At 44.4% G+C, this 20,930-nt stretch overlaps 1 protein-coding gene across 1 annotated transcript in view; it reads left to right on the forward strand.

Moving 5' to 3' along the window:
- The window catches only part of LOC112260259 (ephrin type-B receptor 1), a 169,386-nt gene extending 151,409 nt beyond the window's left edge, over positions 1-17,977 (forward strand). Inside the window, exons 13-16 of the mRNA XM_042312152.1 lie at positions 3,886-4,035; positions 15,535-15,728; positions 15,913-16,068; positions 17,337-17,977. Of these exons, the coding sequence (XP_042168086.1) occupies positions 3,886-4,035; positions 15,535-15,728; positions 15,913-16,068; positions 17,337-17,445 (609 nt within the window). The 3' untranslated portion in view covers positions 17,446-17,977. The remainder of the gene's footprint in view (positions 1-3,885; positions 4,036-15,534; positions 15,729-15,912; positions 16,069-17,336) is intronic.
- Positions 17,978-20,930: the final 2,953 nt, after the last annotated feature.

Consider the following 20,930-nt stretch of genomic DNA (forward strand, 5'->3'; position numbering starts at 1 on the left):
TTGTTCACATTGATCTCAATGGGACTCCCTGTTAAAATAAAATAAATGTCAGCGGGAGCTCCAGTGCATGAGTATCTCATCATATCCCAGCTCAGCATGAGAAATGCACATGGCCAACAGGCGAGCTGTTTCCATTACAAGAGCTGAGCTGCTCCACTGCTGTTTGAAATGGGAAACAGGCTGGGGTCGCCCTTTTCACCTAACGAGCTCTGCCCTGTGCACCTCAGACTACCCTGCTGAACAACACGATTGATTTTGTTCTGTTGGTTTTCCCTATTTATTCAAGCTCTCTAGTTGGTTGGCTCTGAACGTTTTAAAAAAATATGTAATGAGATGCAGCTTAAACCGACGGATATTGATGGGGATTTTATTATTATTTTCTGCCCAGTTTTGATCTTGTCTCATCACTGCAACTCCCCAACGCACTAGGGAAGTGAAGGTCGAGTCATGCGTCCTTTGAAACATGACCCGCCAAACCATGCTTCTTAACACTCGCCCGCTTAACCCGAAGCCACCCGCATCAATGTGTCGGAGGAAACACCATTCAACTGACAACAAGGTCAATCTGCAGGTGCCTGGCCCGCCATAAGGTGTCGCTAGAGTGCGATAAGCCAACTAAAGCCCCCCCCCGGCAAAAGCCTCCCTAACCCGCACGACGCTGGGCCAATAATGCTCTGCTCTATGGGACTCCAGATGGTGACGCCTTTAGCACTGCGATGCAGTACCTTAGATCGCAGTGCCACTCGGTAGGCCCGGGGATTTTTTTATTATGTTACTTAGATTGACGTACGGGTGTGTCAATAAACTCTTAAGGATTTCTTAATTAACCTGTTTTATAAAACAGCCATTGCAGAGGCAAACAATTTATTCCAACCGCAGTCTTTTAATTTCTCTCTGCAAGCCATTGGGAGTAAGGTTACTCAATGAAAAGTATGTTTGATTTTGCTGATGAATCTCACTACAGATTCAATCTAATTGCTTAATGGTTGTATCGCATATCATACAGATATTATAACAAACCTAATATGATGGCTTGCTTTGGGAAGATTCACCCTTGAAGGGCAGATTTGGAGTGTGAGTATCTTCATTGACTTTTAGGCCTTCGTAAAGATCACACTCATCATGGGGAGCGAGAAAGTTGAGACAGAAGAATGTAGAGGCACAAAGCTGTTCAGAACAAGCTATCAAAGAGATATCTAATAGTTTATGTCCAGCCCATTCATGAGTCCAAAGATGATAAGTTAAATTAACTCTATCAAAGCTAAGCTCCTTGTCCCTCGTACAGTATGTGACTTCAACGTCTGACATGAGATGGCAGGTAGCCTAGTGGTTGGGCCAGTAACCAAAAGATTACTGGTTTGAATCCCAGAGCCGACTAGGTGAAAACTCTGTCGTTGTGCCCTTGAGCAAGGAACTTAACCGTAAATAAGTCATAGAGCATGAGTTAAGCAGGAAGCATGGGAGTACTTTATGTTAGGGATGTACATGTAATGCTTGCACTATAGCTACTTGTATCTCTCCACAAACTATTCTTCCAGAGAATATCAATATCATTTGTACTGTTCTCTAAATGCCCATTGATACTGGGTTTCTTCCTGCCATATAGATAAATGTACTCATGGTTTGGACAGTGTGAAACCACTTGGCTTTAAAATTGGATGAAAGTCACTGGAGACAGAGGGGAAACGCCTGCTTTGCAGAAATGGCCCAATGATAAGGCCATATTGATTTGGGTTTAACTGTGCTATAAAACAAGAACGTGTGATGGGAAATGCGATACCCCTGGATTTTTTTTTACAGAATAAGTGCCATTCTCTTCACCCAATGGGATCATAAACCAAATTGCCAGCTGGCATGAAATGCATTTTTCATCACCCCTCTGCCATATTAATAGTCTAATTTATCCTTGAAGATTGGAAAAACTAAGTCATTTGGTTAGGCTTCACATTACTATTTTATGATTTTCTGTGGCAGATATATGAGCTTATGTTATATGTGTGTAAATGGGGGGGCGTGGGGGGGACGACGACAGAGGAGAGGTAGAGAGGTTTGCCTGTTTTTGTGCTAGGGATACAGAGATACAGGATAGGTTGTTTCTGTATTGTTGTATGTAGGTAGCATACCCCTCAAAAAGAAGAGTCAAATACATCATCAATAATTATTGTCATTCATTGAAGTAACAGTCATGGAGTAACCAGCACGAGGAATGCTGTACCAAAACACAGCACATTGCACCTTTCTCCACTCCCTACACTATACATTCTTAGAAAAATAGTTATTTGGCTGTCCCCATAGGAGAACCCTTTGAAGAACCCTTTTTGGTTGCAGGTTGAACCCTTTTAGTTCCATGTAGAACCCTTAATACAGAGGATTCTACATGGAACCCAAAAGGTTTCTCCTATGAGGACAGCCGAAGAAACCTTTTGGAACTTATTTTTCTGTTTTAATACTGTCAGCCCACTTTTAAGTTTTCATAGTTTCATTGTTTCCCTGAGGGAATTCTCTCTTCTCACTGTTTTTATTGGGAGAGAGAATGTTGACTATTCGTTATGTACATGTAGTGTGCGCCAAGCCTTTTGTTTGCCTCTGCATTTCAACAATTCGCTTTATTCAAAACCTCCGACATGGTTAATTATAGGGGATCTGCAATGCAGCCTCAATCTAGCCAACCATTACAAGTTCAGCAGGAAATACTGGGATTGTAGTATTTTTTTTATGCTGTAGCATTCCTTTCTTCTGTTGTGGAAGAGAGATCTGAGCTCGCCTCCGGGGGGCCAAAGAACATGCATTGGAAAGTGGCTCAAAGCTGCTGTAAATGAAATGCACAAGAACTAAGAGCAGAGAGTCTGATTCAAAGCATGCTTCTGAACAATGATTACTCTCATGTTGGCTGTTGCCACATTGAATACATTCCACATCAAATATCTTCCTTGTAAAATGGATCCTTAGTATTCTGTCATTCTTGAGTCATCAACTGTCTTGTAAGCATCAGATCATTTAGCTGTTGTTGGCATGTGAATATTACTTATGGAGGTTTCCCTGCTCAACACTCAGTGGGGATTTTTCCTCAGTCCTGCATTCACAGCACAGGCTTTTCAACTCAAGACACTCTGCCCAGAACAATTAGAACAGAACCTTGTGCTTCATGACTTTCTGTCCAGAACTCCAGACAGAGTTTACAGAGGTCTTTAATACAACCAGTTCCAGATGTCTCCAATAGCTGAGATCCAGCACTTCACTGACAGTGCACACTCATCAAAAGTATCCCTGTAGATCATGTAGCTAGATCGGGAGGGCTGTGTAAGCCCTCAGTTCATTTGAAATCAGGCTTATCCAAAAGTGTACACATTCAGTCCAATTGGTACTGTACACTCCTCCAGGAATTGTATAGAGAAATCCCTCCAGGGTGTGCTGTGTGCATAATGGGGATTATGAAGTGAACATCGTTCATCAATGTTTATCAAAAGAACTGCATGGTATGCCAGTGTTGTTGGTACACTCAGTCATTACAGATGTACCACTCATCTACATCAACAGATCCCTGCAGTCAGCATTTAATTTTAAACATATGTTTTCCAATAGAATATTTAAAATGATATATAAAGGGTTTTGTTTTAAGTCAGCTGCATATGTTTTTAATATGGAAATGGTAGGTTTTGCTTAAATACACTGTGATTGGTGGGGTGATTTCAGTAAAGCTCTGTTCTTGATCATGAAGTGTATTTGCAAGAGGAAGCTCACAGATATGAATCTAATTTGTCTTTGGCTATGACAACTTGGCCTTGGCTATAAAAAGCAGCAAGCTGTCAAATATTATGTCAAACCAGCCAGTGTAAAGAGACACAAAATGTAAGTCTAAAAAAATATCTTCTCTTCTCTTCTCAGGGCGGGAAGATCCCGGTGAGGTGGACAGCCCCTGAGGCTATTGCCTACAGGAAGTTCACCTCAGCCAGTGACGTGTGGAGCTATGGCATCGTCATGTGGGAGGTGATGTCATTTGGTGAGCGGCCATACTGGGACATGAGTAACCAGGACGTGAGTATTATACAATTTCGTGTCCTTTCAGTATCAACAGATATGTGACTGTATTAAAAACTGAAAATACTATGATCAGAGATGGGCAGTATTTCTGTGTATTTGGAATATGTATTTTAATTACCTCTGAGTATTTTGTCATTTGTATGACACTGGACTGAATAAAACTCCAATATATTTTGTAACAAGATACTTTTCAAAATACAAAATACTTTTCTATACCATTTTTTTTATAGCGGTTCACCATTTTGTGGCCCCCTTTCTCCCTGCATTGGTATCAGAAGTGTTATGGCACTATGGAGTGATAAGAACGTCTGGTTAATGAACTAAATATACATGTACAGTGCATTCGCAAAGTATTCAGACCCCTTCTCGACACATAATACCCCATAGACATTTTTGCATAAGTATTCAGACCCTTTGCTATGAGACTTGAAATTGAGCTCAGGTGCACCTTGTTTCCATTGATCATCCTTGAGATGTTTCTACAACTTGATTGGAGTCCACCTGTGGTAAATTCAATGGAAAGACACACACATCAAATTCTCTGGCAACCACTCTGGTGGACATTCCTGCAGCATGCCATTTGCCCATTCCCTCAAAACTTGATACATTTGTGGCATTGTATTGTGTGAACAAAATGCACATTTTAAAGTGGCCTTTTATTGTCCCCAGCACAAGGTGCACCTGTTTAATGATCATCCTGTTTAATCAGCTTCTTGATATTCCACACCTGTCAGGTGGATGGATTATCTTGGCAAATGAGAAATGCTCACTAAGAGTGATATATAAAAAAATTGTGCTCAATATTTGAGAGAAATAAGCTTTTTGTGCGTATGTGTAACGATCGTCTTTGGGAGAAAGAGAGGAGGACCAAAGCGCAGCGTGGTAAGTGTTCATGATGATGTTTAATTAAAACTCAGAACACTAAACAATAAATGACAACGTGAATTTACAAAACCGAAACAGTACCGTGTGGCCCAAACACTCACACGGAAACAAACACCCACAAACCAAAGTGAAACACAAGTATGATTCTCAATCAGGGACAACAATTGACAACTGCCTCTGATTGAGAACCATACTAGGCCGAACTCAAAAACCCACATAGAAAAACAAACATAGACTGCCCACCCCAACTCAAGCCCTGACCATACTAAAACACAGACAAAAACAAAGGAACTAAGGTCAGAACGTGACAGAATGGAACATTTCTGGGATTTTTTATTTCAGCCCATGTAACACAGGACCAACATTTTACATGTTGTGTTTATATTTTTGTTCAGTAAATGTATTTCCTTAGGCATTAATCATGCAAACACATGTATTTTTATTGTAACATGGCATCCGTGAGACTCAAACCTTTAATCTTTTATTCTACAGTGGTTGCGCCACCAAAAGTTTTGCGATTATGTTGCGGGATTTAAAGGTAATTTGTGGTTTAGTACGGTACCCTGTGTCACCACCTAATTGCTCCAGAACACGCTCAAGGGGGAGTTAGAGCACTGATTATGCTTTTGGGTCCTACTGTGTCTCTAACTGACAATGAATGGGCGAACCTAAATAGAAACTGATAATTGTGCACTTCAGTATTACTTACTGAAACTAAGGTTACACTAAGGTTTTTATTTTGTAGGATTATTTTGGTCCTACTGTAGTACTGTAGGCCACTCTCAACCAGTCACGTTTTTAAAATATTTATTTATTTATTTCACCTTTATTTAACCAGACGGACAGTTGAGAATAAGTTCTCATTTACAACTGCGACCTGGCCCAGATAAAGCAAAGCACGGCGACACAAACAACACAGAGTTACACATGGGATAAACAACCATACAGTCAATAACACAATATAAAAATCTATGTACAGTGTGTGCAAATGTGGTAAGATTAGGGAGGTAATAAATAGGCCATAGTGGCAAAATAATTACAATTTAGCAATTGAACACTGGAGGGATAGAGATGCAGAAGATGAATGTGCAAGTAGATGGGGTGCAAAGGGGTAATGGGTAATGGGGTGCAAAGGTAATGGGGTGCAAAGGAGCAAAACAATAAATAACAATATGGGGATGAGGTAGTTGGGTGGGCTATTTGCAGATGGGCTGTGTACAGGTGCTCTGACAGCTGATGCTTAAAGTTAGTGAGGGAGATATAAGACACCAGCTTCAGTGATTTTTGCAATTCGTTCCAGTCATTGGCAGCAGAGAACTGGGAGGAAAGGCAGCCAAAGGTAGGAGTTGGCTTTGGGCATGACCAGTGAAATATACCTGATGACCAGTGAGCTGAGATAAGGCGGGTCTTTACCTAGCAAGGACTTATAGATGACCTGGAGCCAGTGGGTTTGACAATGAATATGAAGCGAGGGCCAGCCAACGAGCGCATACAGGTCGCATTGGTGTGTAGTATATTGGGCTTTGGTGACAAAACGGATGGCACTGTGATAGACTACATCCAATTTGCTGAGTAGAGTGTTGGAGGCTATTCGAAGTCATGGATCGGTAGGATAGTCCGTTTAGAGGGTATGTTCGGCAGCATGAGTGAAGGATGCTTTGTTGCGAAATAGGAAGCCGATTCTAGATTTCATTTAGGATTGGAGATGTTTAATGTGCCTGGAAGGAGAGTTTGCAGTCTAACCAGACACTTAGGTAATTGTAGTTGTCCACATATTCTAAGTCAGAATTGTCCAGACTAGTGATGGGCGGGCGGGTGCGGGCTCCGATCGGTTGAAGAGCATGCATTTAGTTTTATTAGCATTTAAGAGCAGTTGGAGTCCACGGAATGAGTGTTGTATGACATTGAAGCTCATCTGGAGGTTTGTTAACACAGTGTTAACAAACCAGTTATACAGCGCCTGAGTGGCGCAACAGTCTTAGACACTGCATAGCGGTGCAAGCTGTGTTGCTACAGATGCTGATTCAATACCTGTGCTGCCCTGAACTGGGAGACCCATGAGGTCATTGTAGGTTTTTGGTTTCTCTCCCTCTAAAAACAGAAAAAATCATTCAAAATAACAAGCTGGCTTTATTTTCAAATTAGTAACAATGTCTCACCCCACGTTCAAGAATGGCCTTTTTCTCACTCATTTTAGATTATTTGAAAATAAAATCATCTCCAAAATCTATATATTTTCTAAACAAAGCAATTATTATAATTATTAATTTAGATTGATATTAAAGCCAGTTGGATATTATCACAGATATATTATTAACCCTGCTATTAACAGGACAATATACAGTGCCTTGCGAAAGTATTCGGCCCCCTTGAACTTTGCGACCTTTTGCCACATTTCAGGCTTCAAACATAAAGATATAAAACTGTATTTTTTTGTGAAGAATCAACAACAAGTGGGACACAATCATGAAGTGGAACGACATTTATTGGATATTTCAAACTTTTTTAACAAATCAAAAACTGAAAAATGGGCGTGCAAAATTATTCAGCCCCCTTAAGTTAATACTTTGTAGCGCCACCTTTTGCTGTGATTACAGCTGTAAGTCGCATGGGGTATGTCTCTATCAGTTTTGCACATCGAGAGACTGAAATTTTTTCCCATTCCTCCTTGCAAAACAGCTCGAGCTCAGTGAGGTTGGATGGAGAGCATTTGTGAACAGCAGTTTTCAGTTCTTTCCACAGATTCTCGATTGGATTCAGGTCTGGACTTTGACTTGGCCATTCTAACACCTGGATATGTTTATTTTTGAACCATTCCATTGTAGATTTTGCTTTATGTTTTGGATCATTTTCTTGTTGGAAGACAAATCTCCGTCCCAGTCTCAGGTCTTTTGCAGAATCCATCAGGTTTTCTTCCAGAATGGTCCTGTATTTGGCTCCATCCATCTTCCCATCAATTTGAACCATCTTCCCTGTCCCTGCTAAAGAAAAGCAGGCCCAAACCATGATGCTGCCACCACCATGTTTGACAGTGGGGATGGTGTGTTCAGCTGTGTTGCTTTTACGCCAAACATAACGTTTTGCATTGTTGCCAAAAAGTTCCATCTGACCAGAGCACCTTCTTCCACATGTTTGGTGTGTCTCCCAGGTGGCTTGTGGCAAACTTTAAACAACACTTTTTATGGATATCTTTAAGAAATGGCTTTCTTCTTGCCACTCTTCCATAAAGGCCAGATTTGTGCAATATACGACTGATTGTTGTCCTATGGACAGAGTCTCCCACCTCAGTTGTAGATCTCTGCAGTTCATCTAGAGTGATCATGGGCCTCTTGGCTGCATCTCTGATCAGTCTTCTCCTTGTATGAGCTGAAAGTTTAGAGGGACGGCCAGGTCTTGGTAGATTTGCAGTGGTCTGATACTCCTTCCATTTCAATATTATCGCTTGCACAATGCTCCTTGGGATGTTTAAAGCTTGGGAAATCTTTTTGTATCCAAATCCGGCTTTAAACTTCTTCACAACAGTATCTCGGACCTGCCTGGTGTGTTCCTTGTTCTTCATGATGCTCTCTGCGCTTTTAACGGACCTCTGAGACTATCACAGTGCAGGTGCATTTATACGGAGACTTGATTACACACAGGTGGATTGTATTTATCATCATTAGTCATTTAGGTCAACATTGGATCATTCAGAGATCCTCACTGAACTTCTGGAGAGAGTTTGCTGCACTGAAAGTAAAGGGGCTGAATAATTTTTCATGCCCAATTTTTCAGTTTTTGATTTGTTAAAAAAGTTTGAAATATCCAATAAATGTTGTTCCACTTCATGATTGTGTCCCACTTGTTGTTGATTCTTCACAAAAAAATACAGTTTTATATCTTTATGTTTGAAGCTTGAAATGTGGCAAAAGGTCGCAAAGTTCAAGGGAGCCGAATACTTTCGCAAGGCACTGTATATTGGTTATATTGTTCATGGCTCCCGAGTGGCGCACAATGGGATTGCCTTGCAGTTCTCCAGCTGTATCCACTGAAAGCGTGCGAGGTTCAAGGCAGGAGGGCATGGGCCACAGAGCCACGCATAGAAGACCAACCTAGCCCATGGGGAAGGGAGGAGGAGGAAGGGGGGGGTGTTGGACCCCCACCCCGCCACACTGGCAATGGCACTGACTAGGGAAACGCCACACTGGCAATGGCACTGACAAGGGAAACGTTTCCGCTATTCTTAGTGCCAGTCTGCACGTTCAAACTAAAAGAATGTAACTAATAATGGCATCTTCATGCTTTCGTTAATAACATAATGATAAAATACTCTTTCAAAATGCCGATGTTTGTTTAGTTATGGATCCATAACGATTTACGATGGGAATAAATATCACTGAATTACAGAAATATCCTCCAATCCTCTATATGTAATTATCGGTGGAGAGTCACATCATATTTTTTTATATTATATACTGTAGGTCTACTGTAGGCGACATGAGTCTCACTAGTGTTGAGTAATGTGCTGTTAAAAGTGGGGTAGGTGTTATTTATTTAAATAGCATATTGAAGATGGAAAGCAATAGGATTTAAAGCAATAGCCTACAACTATTTTAGCACTGTTTTGCGCTGCTCTGAGACAAGAATGGGGAGTGGTCTTGATAAATCAATGAGATTTGTATATTCACTGAATCTCCATTTGTATGTCCATGGAATAAATCCATTGCGCCACCAGGAGGGATCTATCATGCTATGTTTTTTACGCATACGAAGCCGTTAATTTAGTCTATTTAACCAGACCCCATTTCAAAAGAAACAAGCACTCATAAATCCTCTTGGGGCTAGGAGGGAAGAATTTTCACTTTTGGATATATAACGTGCCCAATTTCAACTTCCTGCTACTCATGCCAAGAATATAAGATATGCATATTATTTATAAATTTGGATAGAACACAGTCAGAAGTTTCTAAAACTGTTTGAATCATGTCTGTGAGTATAACAGAACTTATGTAGCAGGCAAAACCCAGAGGACTAACTGTTCAGAATTATATATATTTTTTTCCCTCTCTCTGTTCCCTGACCTGTCATTGCCAGGGATATTTCTTAGGAACCTGTTTACAGTTCCTATCGCTTCCACTGGATGTCACCAGTCTTTGGAATTTGGTTGAGGTTATTCCTTTGTGCAATGAAGAAGTAGGCCAACTAGGAACTGGGTACACTTTTGTGAGTGGTGCAAGACGTGAAAAGTGGCACTGGTTTGTTTTCGTTCCTGTATTGAACACAGATAGCCCCGTCTACAATTTGATTGATTATTAACATTTAAAAATACCTAAAGTTGTATTACAAAAGTAGTTTGAAATATTTTGGCAAAGTTTATAGGCAACTTTTGAAATATTTTGTAGTGACGTTGTGTTTTTTGTAAGCTGTTTTTTCTGGATCAAACGCGCTTTATAAATGGACATTTTGGATTATATATGGACGGAATTAATCAAACTAAAGGACCAATTGTGATGTTTATGGGATATATTGGAGTGCCAACAAAAGAAGCTCGTCAAAGGTAATGCATGTTTTATATTTTATTTCAACGTTTTGTGTAGCGGCTGCAGGGTTGAAAAATGCTAACCCCTTTGTTTACTGCTGGTGCAGATGGTGCAGGCTATCAGATAATAGCTTCTTATGCTTTTGCCCAAAAGCATTTTTAAAATCTGATATGTTGGCTGGATTCACAACGAGTGTGGCTTTAATTGAGTATCTTACATGTGTGATTTAATGAAAGTTAGAATTTTATAGTATTTTATTTGAATCTGGCGCTCTGCATTTTCCCTGGCAATTGGCCAGTTGAGACATTTGCGTCCCGCCTATCCCTAACTAGTCAAGGAGAATTCACTCTCTGCATCCTGCATCTGCATCCAAAAGAAAATAAAAGCATATGTTATGCGAATCGTCGCCTCTTTCTCTCATAGTGCATCAAAATGATGTTTGAATACAAAAAATAGTACAGCCTCTACTTATTATACATAACATATTTTACATAGATAAAACCACATACCTGCATCCAAAAGAAAATAAAACATTTGTGGAGCACAAATGTTCAGCGAACCGTCGCCTCTTTTTTACAACAGATGCACAATACAAGGGACTGGGATCATTCGAGGAGCTAGCCATCGTTCACACATACAGTAGCCAGCCTGCTAATACCTTAGCTAGCTATTAACCACATGTTGAATTCAGAATGTTGATATCATCCTAAAAAGTCCAATTACAAGTGCATCTTAACAATACCATCCACTTATGAGTAACCTCTAAATATACAACATTATTCATGAACAAAACACTGTGTGTGCTTAAAAGAATCAAAATGATTTGAGCACGAGCACGCAGGGCAAAATGTAAGTACACACTCCCCTACTCCCAGGATGCAGGCATGCACAATAACAAATCAACATGACATATTAATATATGAACCTGGTGAAATTCACATGGTACTTTAACAACTGTTAAACTGAGAATGTTCAAAGCCAAGCAACTATCCTGCACCATTCTCAACAAGTTGTGGGAAGGTTGTATGCAAAATAAAGATGGGATAACCACGCTCTCAACCATTTCTAAGAAACATATGGTTCTCAGAACATTATGTACTAGCTGGGACTGGTCTCCTCAAATCACCATAGCAAATATTACACTGCAGAATTGTTGTGGATCTGCCTGTCTGCCAAGCTCTCTAGTTCTGTGCAGTTGTCATTCAGACCCTGTGTAGCGGCACTGCTGTGTCCATCAGCACAGCGCTCTGTACGTCCTTGAAGTAACCCACCTAGAGATGCTGGACAATTGTAGGTAAAGAAGATTATTGTTGACAGCACGGCTCCCGGTTTACAATAGTCCTGCCCCAGCCACTAACGAGATCTCCTATAGTGAATCCCTAGACAGTAACTCTCTTGCCTGCCACTCTCCTGCAATCAAGGTTGAATAGTTAGGGGGCGGGGGAAATTTCTTAACAAAGACCCAGCTCTGGGTATATAGCTGCAGTTCATTAAATTCTCACTCTCTCCTTTTTTTTCTGTTTTACAAGCAATCAGTCCCCAGTGTCTGCAAGGAAGCTGGCTGCTGCCGGTCGCTATGGCAAAGCTTTCTGTTCTTTTATGGTGTGGTGATTGACGGATGTCTGGTGGACCACTCTCTCTCTGATAAAAGGGGAATCAGGGAATGGGCATATATCAAAATCCCTTCAGACGTCCCGTTTTTTAAAACAATTATCAACTGCAGTTTCCATTGTTCTGCCTGCAGTTCAGCTGCTACACAGAGACCAGGGAAAATCTGCTGAGGATCGTATTGATAGAGAAAATTGATTAATCAGATGTGATGTTACTGTAACTTTTGATTGACAAATTTGGAGGTAGAGTGAAAATCCCAGGGTTACTAAGAGTGCACATTTCTGCGTAGTTAAGCAAAGCTTTACACATTGTTTTTGGTGTATTTTTCCTCTCTGTGTAGCCAGTGTTTACACAACCACAAAGCTTGGTCTTATACAGGGCCAAGCAGTGCCAAGCTGGTGAGAGGCTTAAGTTGGATATGATGGTATCATTGGAACTGTGCCAATGAAATCCTATTAAAGTTGGATTCCACTGCTCTGTTCCAGTGTTCTGAAACCTCCAATCTGGAAGCAGTTCAGTTGCAGGTGTCTGGAAACATACAGCGCATCAAAAACCTTTGTCAATTGGTTATGAACTCTTCCATGATCCATAAAACGTTATACCAAGCTTTTCAAAACCAATATGACCATTTTCCATTTTCCACCAACACCTTTGTCCATCTATTTAGTCTATGCTGTTAGTGTGACCTCATCTATGTCCCTGTCACACCCTGACCTTAGTATTCTTTGTTTTCTTTGTTATTTTGGTTAGGTCAGGGTGTGACATGGGTGATGTATGTGTTTTTGTCTTGTCAATGGGTTTTGTATGTTTATGGAGGTGTTTCCTATCTAGGTGTTTTGTAAGTCTATGGTTGCCTAGATTGGTTCTCAATTAGAGGCAGCTGTCTATCGTTGTCTCTGATTGGGAACCATATTTAGGCAGCCATATTCTTTGGGTATTTTGTGGGTGATTGTTCCTGTTCCTGTTTCCGTGTCAGTGTTTGTCGCCACACAGTACTGTTTTGGTTTTGTTTCTTTTGTTATTTTTGTATTCAGTGTTCAGTGCTTTCTTTGATTAAAGTTATGGACACTTACCACACTGCATCTTGGTCCGATCCTTACTCCTCTTCAGACGAAGAGGAGATCTGCCATTATAGAAACACCCACCAACAATGGACCAAGCAGCAGGAGGAGCAGCGCAATCAGGACTATTGGACTTGAGAGTAGAAACTGGATGGAGATGGACCTGGACGTAGCCGGGGGAATATCGCCGCCCCAAGGCAGAGCTGGAGGCATCCAAAGCGGAGAGGCGGCGGTATGAAGAGGCAGCACGTCTGGAAGCCCGAGAGGCAGCCCCAAAAGTTTCTTGGGGAGGACACACGGGGAGTGTGGCGAAGCCAGGTAGGAGACCTGCGCCAACTCCCCGTGCTTACTGTGGAGAGAGAGGGCGTTGTACTGGTCAGGCATCATGTTGTGCGGTAGAACGCACGGTTTCACCAGTACGCGTGCTTAGCCCGGTGCGCTACATCCCAGCTCCCCGCATCTGCCGGGCTAGAGTGAGGATCCAGCCAGGGCAGATGGTACCAGCCCTGCTCTCCAGACAGCCAGTGGGTCTCCTCGGGCCAGGATATCCTGCGCCGGCGTTGCGCACTGTGTCTCCCGTATGTCTGCACAGCCCAGTGCGTCCTGTGCCTGCGCCCCGCACGTGCCGGGCTAGAGTCACCATCCAGCCAGGATGGGTTGTGCAGGCATTTAGCTCGAGACCTCCAGTGCGTCTTCACGGTCGGGTCTATCCAGTACCACCAGTGCCAACACCACGCACCAGACCTCCAGTACGCCTCCACAGCCCAGTACATCCTGTTCCTTCTCCCCGCACTCGCCCTGAGGTGCGTGTCTCCAGCCCGGTACCACCAGTGCCGGCACCAGGCCACCAGTGCACCTCCAGGGTCCAGTACTCCCTGTTCCTGCTCCTCGCACTCGCCAAGAGGTGCGTGTCCCCAACCCGGTACCACTAGTGCCAGCACCACGCACCAGGCCTATAGTGCGCCTCAGCAGTACAGTACGCCATGTTCCTCCTTCCTGCACTCGCCCTGAGGTGCATGTCCTCGGCCCAGTACCACCAGTACCGGCACCACGCACCAGGCCTACAGTGCGCCTCACCAGTCCAGAACGTCCTGCAACAGTGCCCAGTCCAGAGCGTCCGGCAACAGTGCCCAGTCCAGAGCGTCCGGCAACAGTGCCCAGTCCAGAGCGTCCGGCAACAGTACCCAGTCCAGAGCGTCCGGCAACAGTGCCCAGTCCAGAGCGTCCGGCAACAGTGCCCAGTCCAGAGCGTCCGGCAACAGTGCCCAGTCCAGAGCGTCCGGTAACAGTGCCCAGTCCAGAGTGTCCGGTAACAGTGCCCAGTCCAGAGCGTCCGGTAACAGTGTCCAGTCCAGAGCGTCAGGCGACAGTACCCAGTCCGGAACCTCCTATGACGGGCCGCAGACCGGAACCTCCTACGACGGGTCGCAGTCCGGAACCTACCACGACGGGTCGCAGTCCGGAACCTACCACGACGGGTCACAGTCCGGAAACCTACCACGACGGGTCGCAGTCAGGAAACCTACCACGACGGGTCGCAGTCCGGAACATACCATGACGGGTCGCAGTCCGGAACCTACCAGTCCGGATCCGCCAGAGTCTCCCTCCAGTCTGGATCCGCCAGAGTCTCCCTCCAATCTGGATCCGCCAGAGTCTCCCTCCAGTCCGGATCCGCCAGAATCTCCCTCCAATCCAGAGGCGCCACTCACTCCAGACTCGACCATCAGTCTAGTGGCGTCCTCTAGTCCGTGGTCGGCGGTGAGGGTTCCCGCTCCATTAAGTAAGTGTGACGAGTCAGAAATGGAGCGGGGTCCACGTCCCGAGCCAGAACCGCCACCTCGGATTTATGCCCACCCAGACCCTCCCATATAGTGTTAGGTGTGCGGCCGGGAGTCCGCACCTTTGAGGGGGGGGGTACTGTCACACCCTGACCTTAGTATTCTTTATTTTCTTTGTTATTTTGGTTAGGTCAGGGTGTGACATGGGTGATGTATGTGTTTTTGGCTTGTCTAGGGGTTTTGTATGTTCATGGGGGTGTTTCCTATCTAGGTGTTTTGTAAGTCTATGGTTGCCTAGATTGGTTCTCAATTAGAGGCAGCTGTCTATCGTTGTCTCTGATTGGGAACCATATTTAGGCAGCCATATTCTTTGGGTATTTTGTGGGTGATTGTTCCTGTGTCAGTGTTTGTCGCCACACAGTACTGTTTCGGTTTCGTTTCTTTATGTTTCTTTAGTTATTTTTTGTATTCAGTGTTCAGTGCTTTCTTTGATTAAAGTTATGGACACTTACCACGCTGCATCTTGGTCCGATCCTTACTCCTCTTCAGACGAAGAGGAGATCTGCCGTTACAGTCCCTCTCTGTTTTCTTCCTTTCCTGTTTTGTAATGTGCTATCTCTTTCTCCTCTCCTCCTCATGCAGGTGATCAATGCCATAGAGCAAGACTACCGTCTGCCCCCTCCCATGGACTGCCCCACAGCACTACACCAGCTGATGCTGGACTGCTGGCAGAAAGACAGAAACGCCCGGCCCAAATTCACTGACATCGTCAACACACTGGACAAGATGATCCGCAACCCTATCAGCCTCAAAGCTGTGGCCACCATCACTGCAGTGTACGTCTGCAAGAAATGCCTTGACTCGTAACAGTACTGATAGTGCACATTCCGAGCACATAGACTACTGTATATTACTGATCAACTTTTATAAGGTTTCTCATTTTTATGTACCCCGTCTCCTTTTCACCCCTCTTTCACTTCACTGTTTCATCCCTCTCTTCTCTCCTCTTTTTCTCAACAGGCCTTCTCAGCCCCTGCTAGACCGCTCCATTCCAGACTTCACCACCTTCACCTCTGTGGAGGACTGGCTAGGTGCCATCAAGATGGGGCAGTACAGAGACACTTTCCTGGGCTCTGGCTTCACCTCCCTACCCCTGGTGGCTCAGATCAGCTCAGAGTATGTTCTGAGGCCCAATGTCATCATATCTCACCCACCTAATTTTCCATCTTATCAGGAGTCTCAGGAGATACAGTACCAAACAGCAAAGCCCTCCTATCACTATTCACTGTAGCAATACAACATTTGGTCAGCCCTTGAATAGGCAGATGGTTCCCAAAATTACTCTGGAAGAATGTTACACTAGCAGTCGTGGAATACACATACACATTTGTCACAGATTACAGAAGGTCTCAGAAGTATTATCCCCCTATAATTAGATTTGCACTCTTGTAGATGTAGCGTAATGGGGCAGGCTGGAATACATTTTCAATCAGGTTCAGTGAGACAGCCAACCAGCAAGGCAGGCCATTGCAGTCACACATCTACCTTCAAAGAGCTGTCTCAGATGTCAGAATAATGGGAATCATGCTTCTGGCTCAGACAGGAATAATCCCTCAGTAAACGTCCATAGGAGATCAGGCCTGTCATACTTCAAATCCACCAGGCATTCAGAGCTGTGGATAGATCTACATTGGCAAGGTCTCTCAGTCTTACTAATCACTTTGATTTGATAGAGTGGCACAACTAAAGTTTTTTTAGAAGGACAAAGGATTGCCTTTCCTTTGGTTGTTCAGATTGATCAAATAGATGTCCCTTTGACGGCTACTGTACAAGTCAGCAACAATCCCCAGCAGCCCTCAACTAATTATGTCCATTCTGCGCTTACCATTGTAAATAGAAAAACTATATTACCATATGAATAGGAACAGTGAGCAGATCTTGTGCTTATCTCTAGCAGGGAGTATATCTGGCACATTGTATACTGCGCTGGAAACAGGCTCTATATGTTTCTCTCTGCTCTGCCTCAAGCAGAAAAGATTATACTATTGTCTTTGTGCATGGTGTGGTAATGTTTGTGCATGTATTTGTTCATCCACAATATCCATAGCCCAATAATTCCATCCAAGAGAGAACTCACAGACATGAGGTACTGTACTGTGAACACCTCCACCCCTCAACCTTGTTGTTGACACTGTTCTCGATTAACCTATACCTCCGTACATGGACTCGGTACCGGTACCCACCGTATATAGCCTCATTATTGTTATTTTATTGTGTTACTTGTTTTACTTTAGTTTATTTAGTAAATATTTTCTTAACTACATTTCCTTAAAACTGCATTGTTTGTTAAGGGCTTGTAAGTAAGCATTTCACGGTAAGGTCAACACCTGTTGTATTCGCCACATGTGAAAAATAACATTTGATTTGTGCCTCTTGTTTGTCAGAGACCTGTTGAGGATAGGAGTGACCCTGGCCGGCCATCAGAAGAAGATCCTGAGCAGTGTCCAGTCTATGAGGGACCAGATGGCCCAGTCCCCCACCACCATGGCCTGACCACAGGGTGCGCCACCACCACCCAGAGACAACCCACCAGGGAGCCCATAGGAAAACTCCTGATGACCCTAAAGAATACACCAGGGTGGAGACACTAACCTGATTTAAAGAAAGACCATGTGGCACATACATAACAGCATGCCCGCTCCCAACACACACTCTCCACACCTAGGTAAAGAGAGTTAACCGAAGATACAAAGGGGTAGAAGATAAGATTCTTCATGACAACTTCAATGGTTCAGTTAAGGTAGTCTATAAAGTTGGCTTCTTTTTTTGCTGAAGAAGAGAGCAAGTGAAAGAGCAAGGGTGTCTATTTACTTGCTATGACAGATGGTCATAAAATGCTAAAAGAAAATATATTTTAAAAAACGGTGCTACTTTATGAGGATCAATGGGTTGACTTGGCCAAAGGACAACATCAAACAGTGTCACCCAGATTGGAAAACAAACAAAAGGGTACAGAACTAGTCAAAGGTTTGGAGACACCTACTCATTCAAGGGTTTTTCTTTATTTTTTACTATTGTCTACATGTCACGCCCTGACCTTAGAGATCCTTATTTTTCTCTATGTTTGGGTAGGTCAGGGTGTGACTCGGGTGGGAAAGTCTATGTTTTCTATTTCTTTGTTTTTGGCCGAGCGTGGTTCCCAATCAGAGGCAGCTGTCTATCGTTGTCTCTGATTGGGGATCCTATATAAGTTGTCATTTTCCTTTTGGGTTTTGTGGGATCTTGTTTTCTGTTACTTTCTTAGCTTTACAGAACTGTGCGCTTTCGTTTTTTTGTCTTTGTTATTTTGTTTTGGTGTCATCAATAAAAAGACAATGTACGCCTACCACGCTGCGCCTTGGTCCACTCTTCATTCTACAAACGAGAGCCGTTACAGAAGATCCCAACAAAAATGGACCAAGCAGCATGGCCAGGAGGAGTGGACATGGGAGGAAATCCTGGATGCAGAAGGGCCCTGGACGCGGGCCGGGGAGTATCGCCGTCCAAGGGAGCAGATGGAGGCAGCGAGAGAGGAACGGCAATGATATGAGGAGTTAAGTCATCAACAGAAGCCCGAGAGGCAGCTCCCAATTTTTTTGGGAGGGGGCACACAGGGAGATTGAGTCAGGGTTTAGACCTGAGCCAACTCCACGTGCTTACCGTGGTGAGCGTGTGACCGGTCAAGCACCGTGTTATGCGGTGATGCGCACTGTGTCTCCAGTGCGCATTCACAGCCCGATGCGCTCTGTTCCAGCTCCTGCAGTTTCCGTGCTAGAGTGGGCATTCAGCCAGGACGGATTGTGCCGGCTCAGCGCTCCTGGTCTCCGGTGCATCTCTTCGGCCCAGGATATCCTGCGCCAGCTCTACGCACGGTATCCCCAGTTAGCAAGCACAACCCAGTGCGGCTTGTGCCAGCTCTCCACACTCACCGAGCTAAAGTGGGTATCCAGCCAGGACGCGTTGTGGCAGCTCCACGTACCAGGCTTCCAGTATGTCTCCTAAGTCCGGTGAGACCTGTTTCGGCTCCACGTACGAAGCCTCCAGTGCCTCCAGTGATGATCCATGGCCGAAGCCTCCAGTGATGATCCATGGCACGAAGCCTCCAGTGATGATCCATGGCACGAAGCCTCCAGTGATGATCCATGGCACGAAGCCTCCAGTGATGATCCATGGCACGAAGCCTCCAGTTATGATCCATGGCACGAAGCCTCCAGTGAAGATCCATGGCCCGGAGCCTGCAGTGATGATCCATGGCACGGAGCCTGCAGCAACGGTCCCCGGCACGGAGCCTCCAGCGACTGTTCCCAGTCCGGAGCCTCCAACGACTGTTCCCAGTCCGGAGCCTGCAGCGACTGTTCCCAGTCCGGAGCCTGCAGCGACTGTTCCCAGTCCGGAGCCTGCAGCGACGGTTCCCAGTCTGGTGCCTGCAGCGACTGTTCCCAGTCCGGAGCCTCCAGCAACGGTGCTCAGTCCGGAGCCTGCATCGACGATCTACGGTCCGGAGGTCCCGGCAACGATCCCTGCACCAGAGGCGCCACCAAAGTGGGGGAAGCCTCAAGCGGAGTGGGGTCTGCGTCCTGCACCGGAGCCCCCACCGGAGCTCCACCGAGAGTAGATGCCCACCCGGACCCTCCCCTATAGGGTCAGGTTTGCGGCCGGAGTCCGCACCTTTGGGTGGGGAGGACCTTAGAGATCCTTATTATTCTCTATCTTTTTTTTGGGCCGAGTGTGGTTCCCAATCAGAGGCAGCTGTCTATTGTTGTCAATGATTGGGGATCATATATACAGCGGGGCAAAAAAGTATTTAGTCAGCCACCAATTGTCAATTGTGCAAGTTCTCCCACTTAAAAAGATGAGAGAGGCCTGTAATTTTCATCAACTATGACAGACAAAATGAGAAAAAAAAAATCAGAAAATCACATTGTAGGATTTTTAATGAAGTTATTTGCAAATTATGGTGGAAAATAAGTATTTGGTCAAAAACAAAAGTTTATCTCAATACTTTGTTATATACCCTTTGTTGGCAATGACAGAGGTCAAACGTTTTCTGTAAGTCTTCACAAGGTTTTCACACACTGTTGCTGGTATTTTGGCCCATTCCTCCATGCAGATCTCCTCTAGAGCAGTGATGTTTTTGGGCTGTTGCTGGGCAACACGGACTTTCAACTCCCTCCAAAGATTTTCTATGGGGTTGAGATCTGGAGACTGGCTAGGACACTCCAGGACCTTGAAATGCTTCTTACGAAGCCACTCCTTCGTTGCCCGGGCGGTGTGTTTGGGATCATTGTCATGCTGAAAGACCCAGCCACGTTTCATCTTCAATGACCTTGCTGATGGAAGGAGGTTTTCACTCAAAATCTCAGGATACCTGGCCCCATTCATTCTTTCCTTTACACGGATCAGTCGTCCTGGTCCCTTTGCAGAAAAACAGCCCCAAAACATGATTTTACGACCTCCGTGCTTCACAGTAGGTATGGTGTTCTTTGGATGCAACTCAGCATTCTTTGTCCTACAAACATGACGAGTTGAGTTTTTACCAAAAAGTTATATTTTGGTTTCATCTGACCATATGACATTCTCCCAATCTTCTTCTGGATCATCCAAATGCTCTCTAGCAAACTTCAGAAGGGCCTGGACATGTACTGGCTTAAGCAGGGGGACACGTCTGGCACTGCAGGATTTGAGTCCCTGGCGGCTACTGATGGTAGGCTTTGTTACTTTGGTCCCAGCTCTCTGCAGGTCATTCACTAGGTCCCCCCGTGTGGTTCTGGGATTTTTGCTCACCGTTCTTGTGATCATTTTGACCCCACGGGGTGAGATCTTGCGTGAAGCCCCAGATCGAGGGAGATTAGCAGTGGTCTTGTATGTCTTCCATTTCCTAATAATTGCTCCCACAGTTGATTTCTTCAAACCAAGCTGCTTACCTATTGCAGATTCAGTCTTCCCAGCCTGGTGCAGGTCTACAATTTTGTTTCTGGTGTCCTTTGACAGCTCTTTCA

The sequence above is a fragment of the Oncorhynchus tshawytscha genome, linkage group LG01 (assembly GCF_018296145.1).
Source record: "Oncorhynchus tshawytscha isolate Ot180627B linkage group LG01, Otsh_v2.0, whole genome shotgun sequence".
Lineage (NCBI taxonomy): Eukaryota > Metazoa > Chordata > Actinopteri > Salmoniformes > Salmonidae > Oncorhynchus > Oncorhynchus tshawytscha.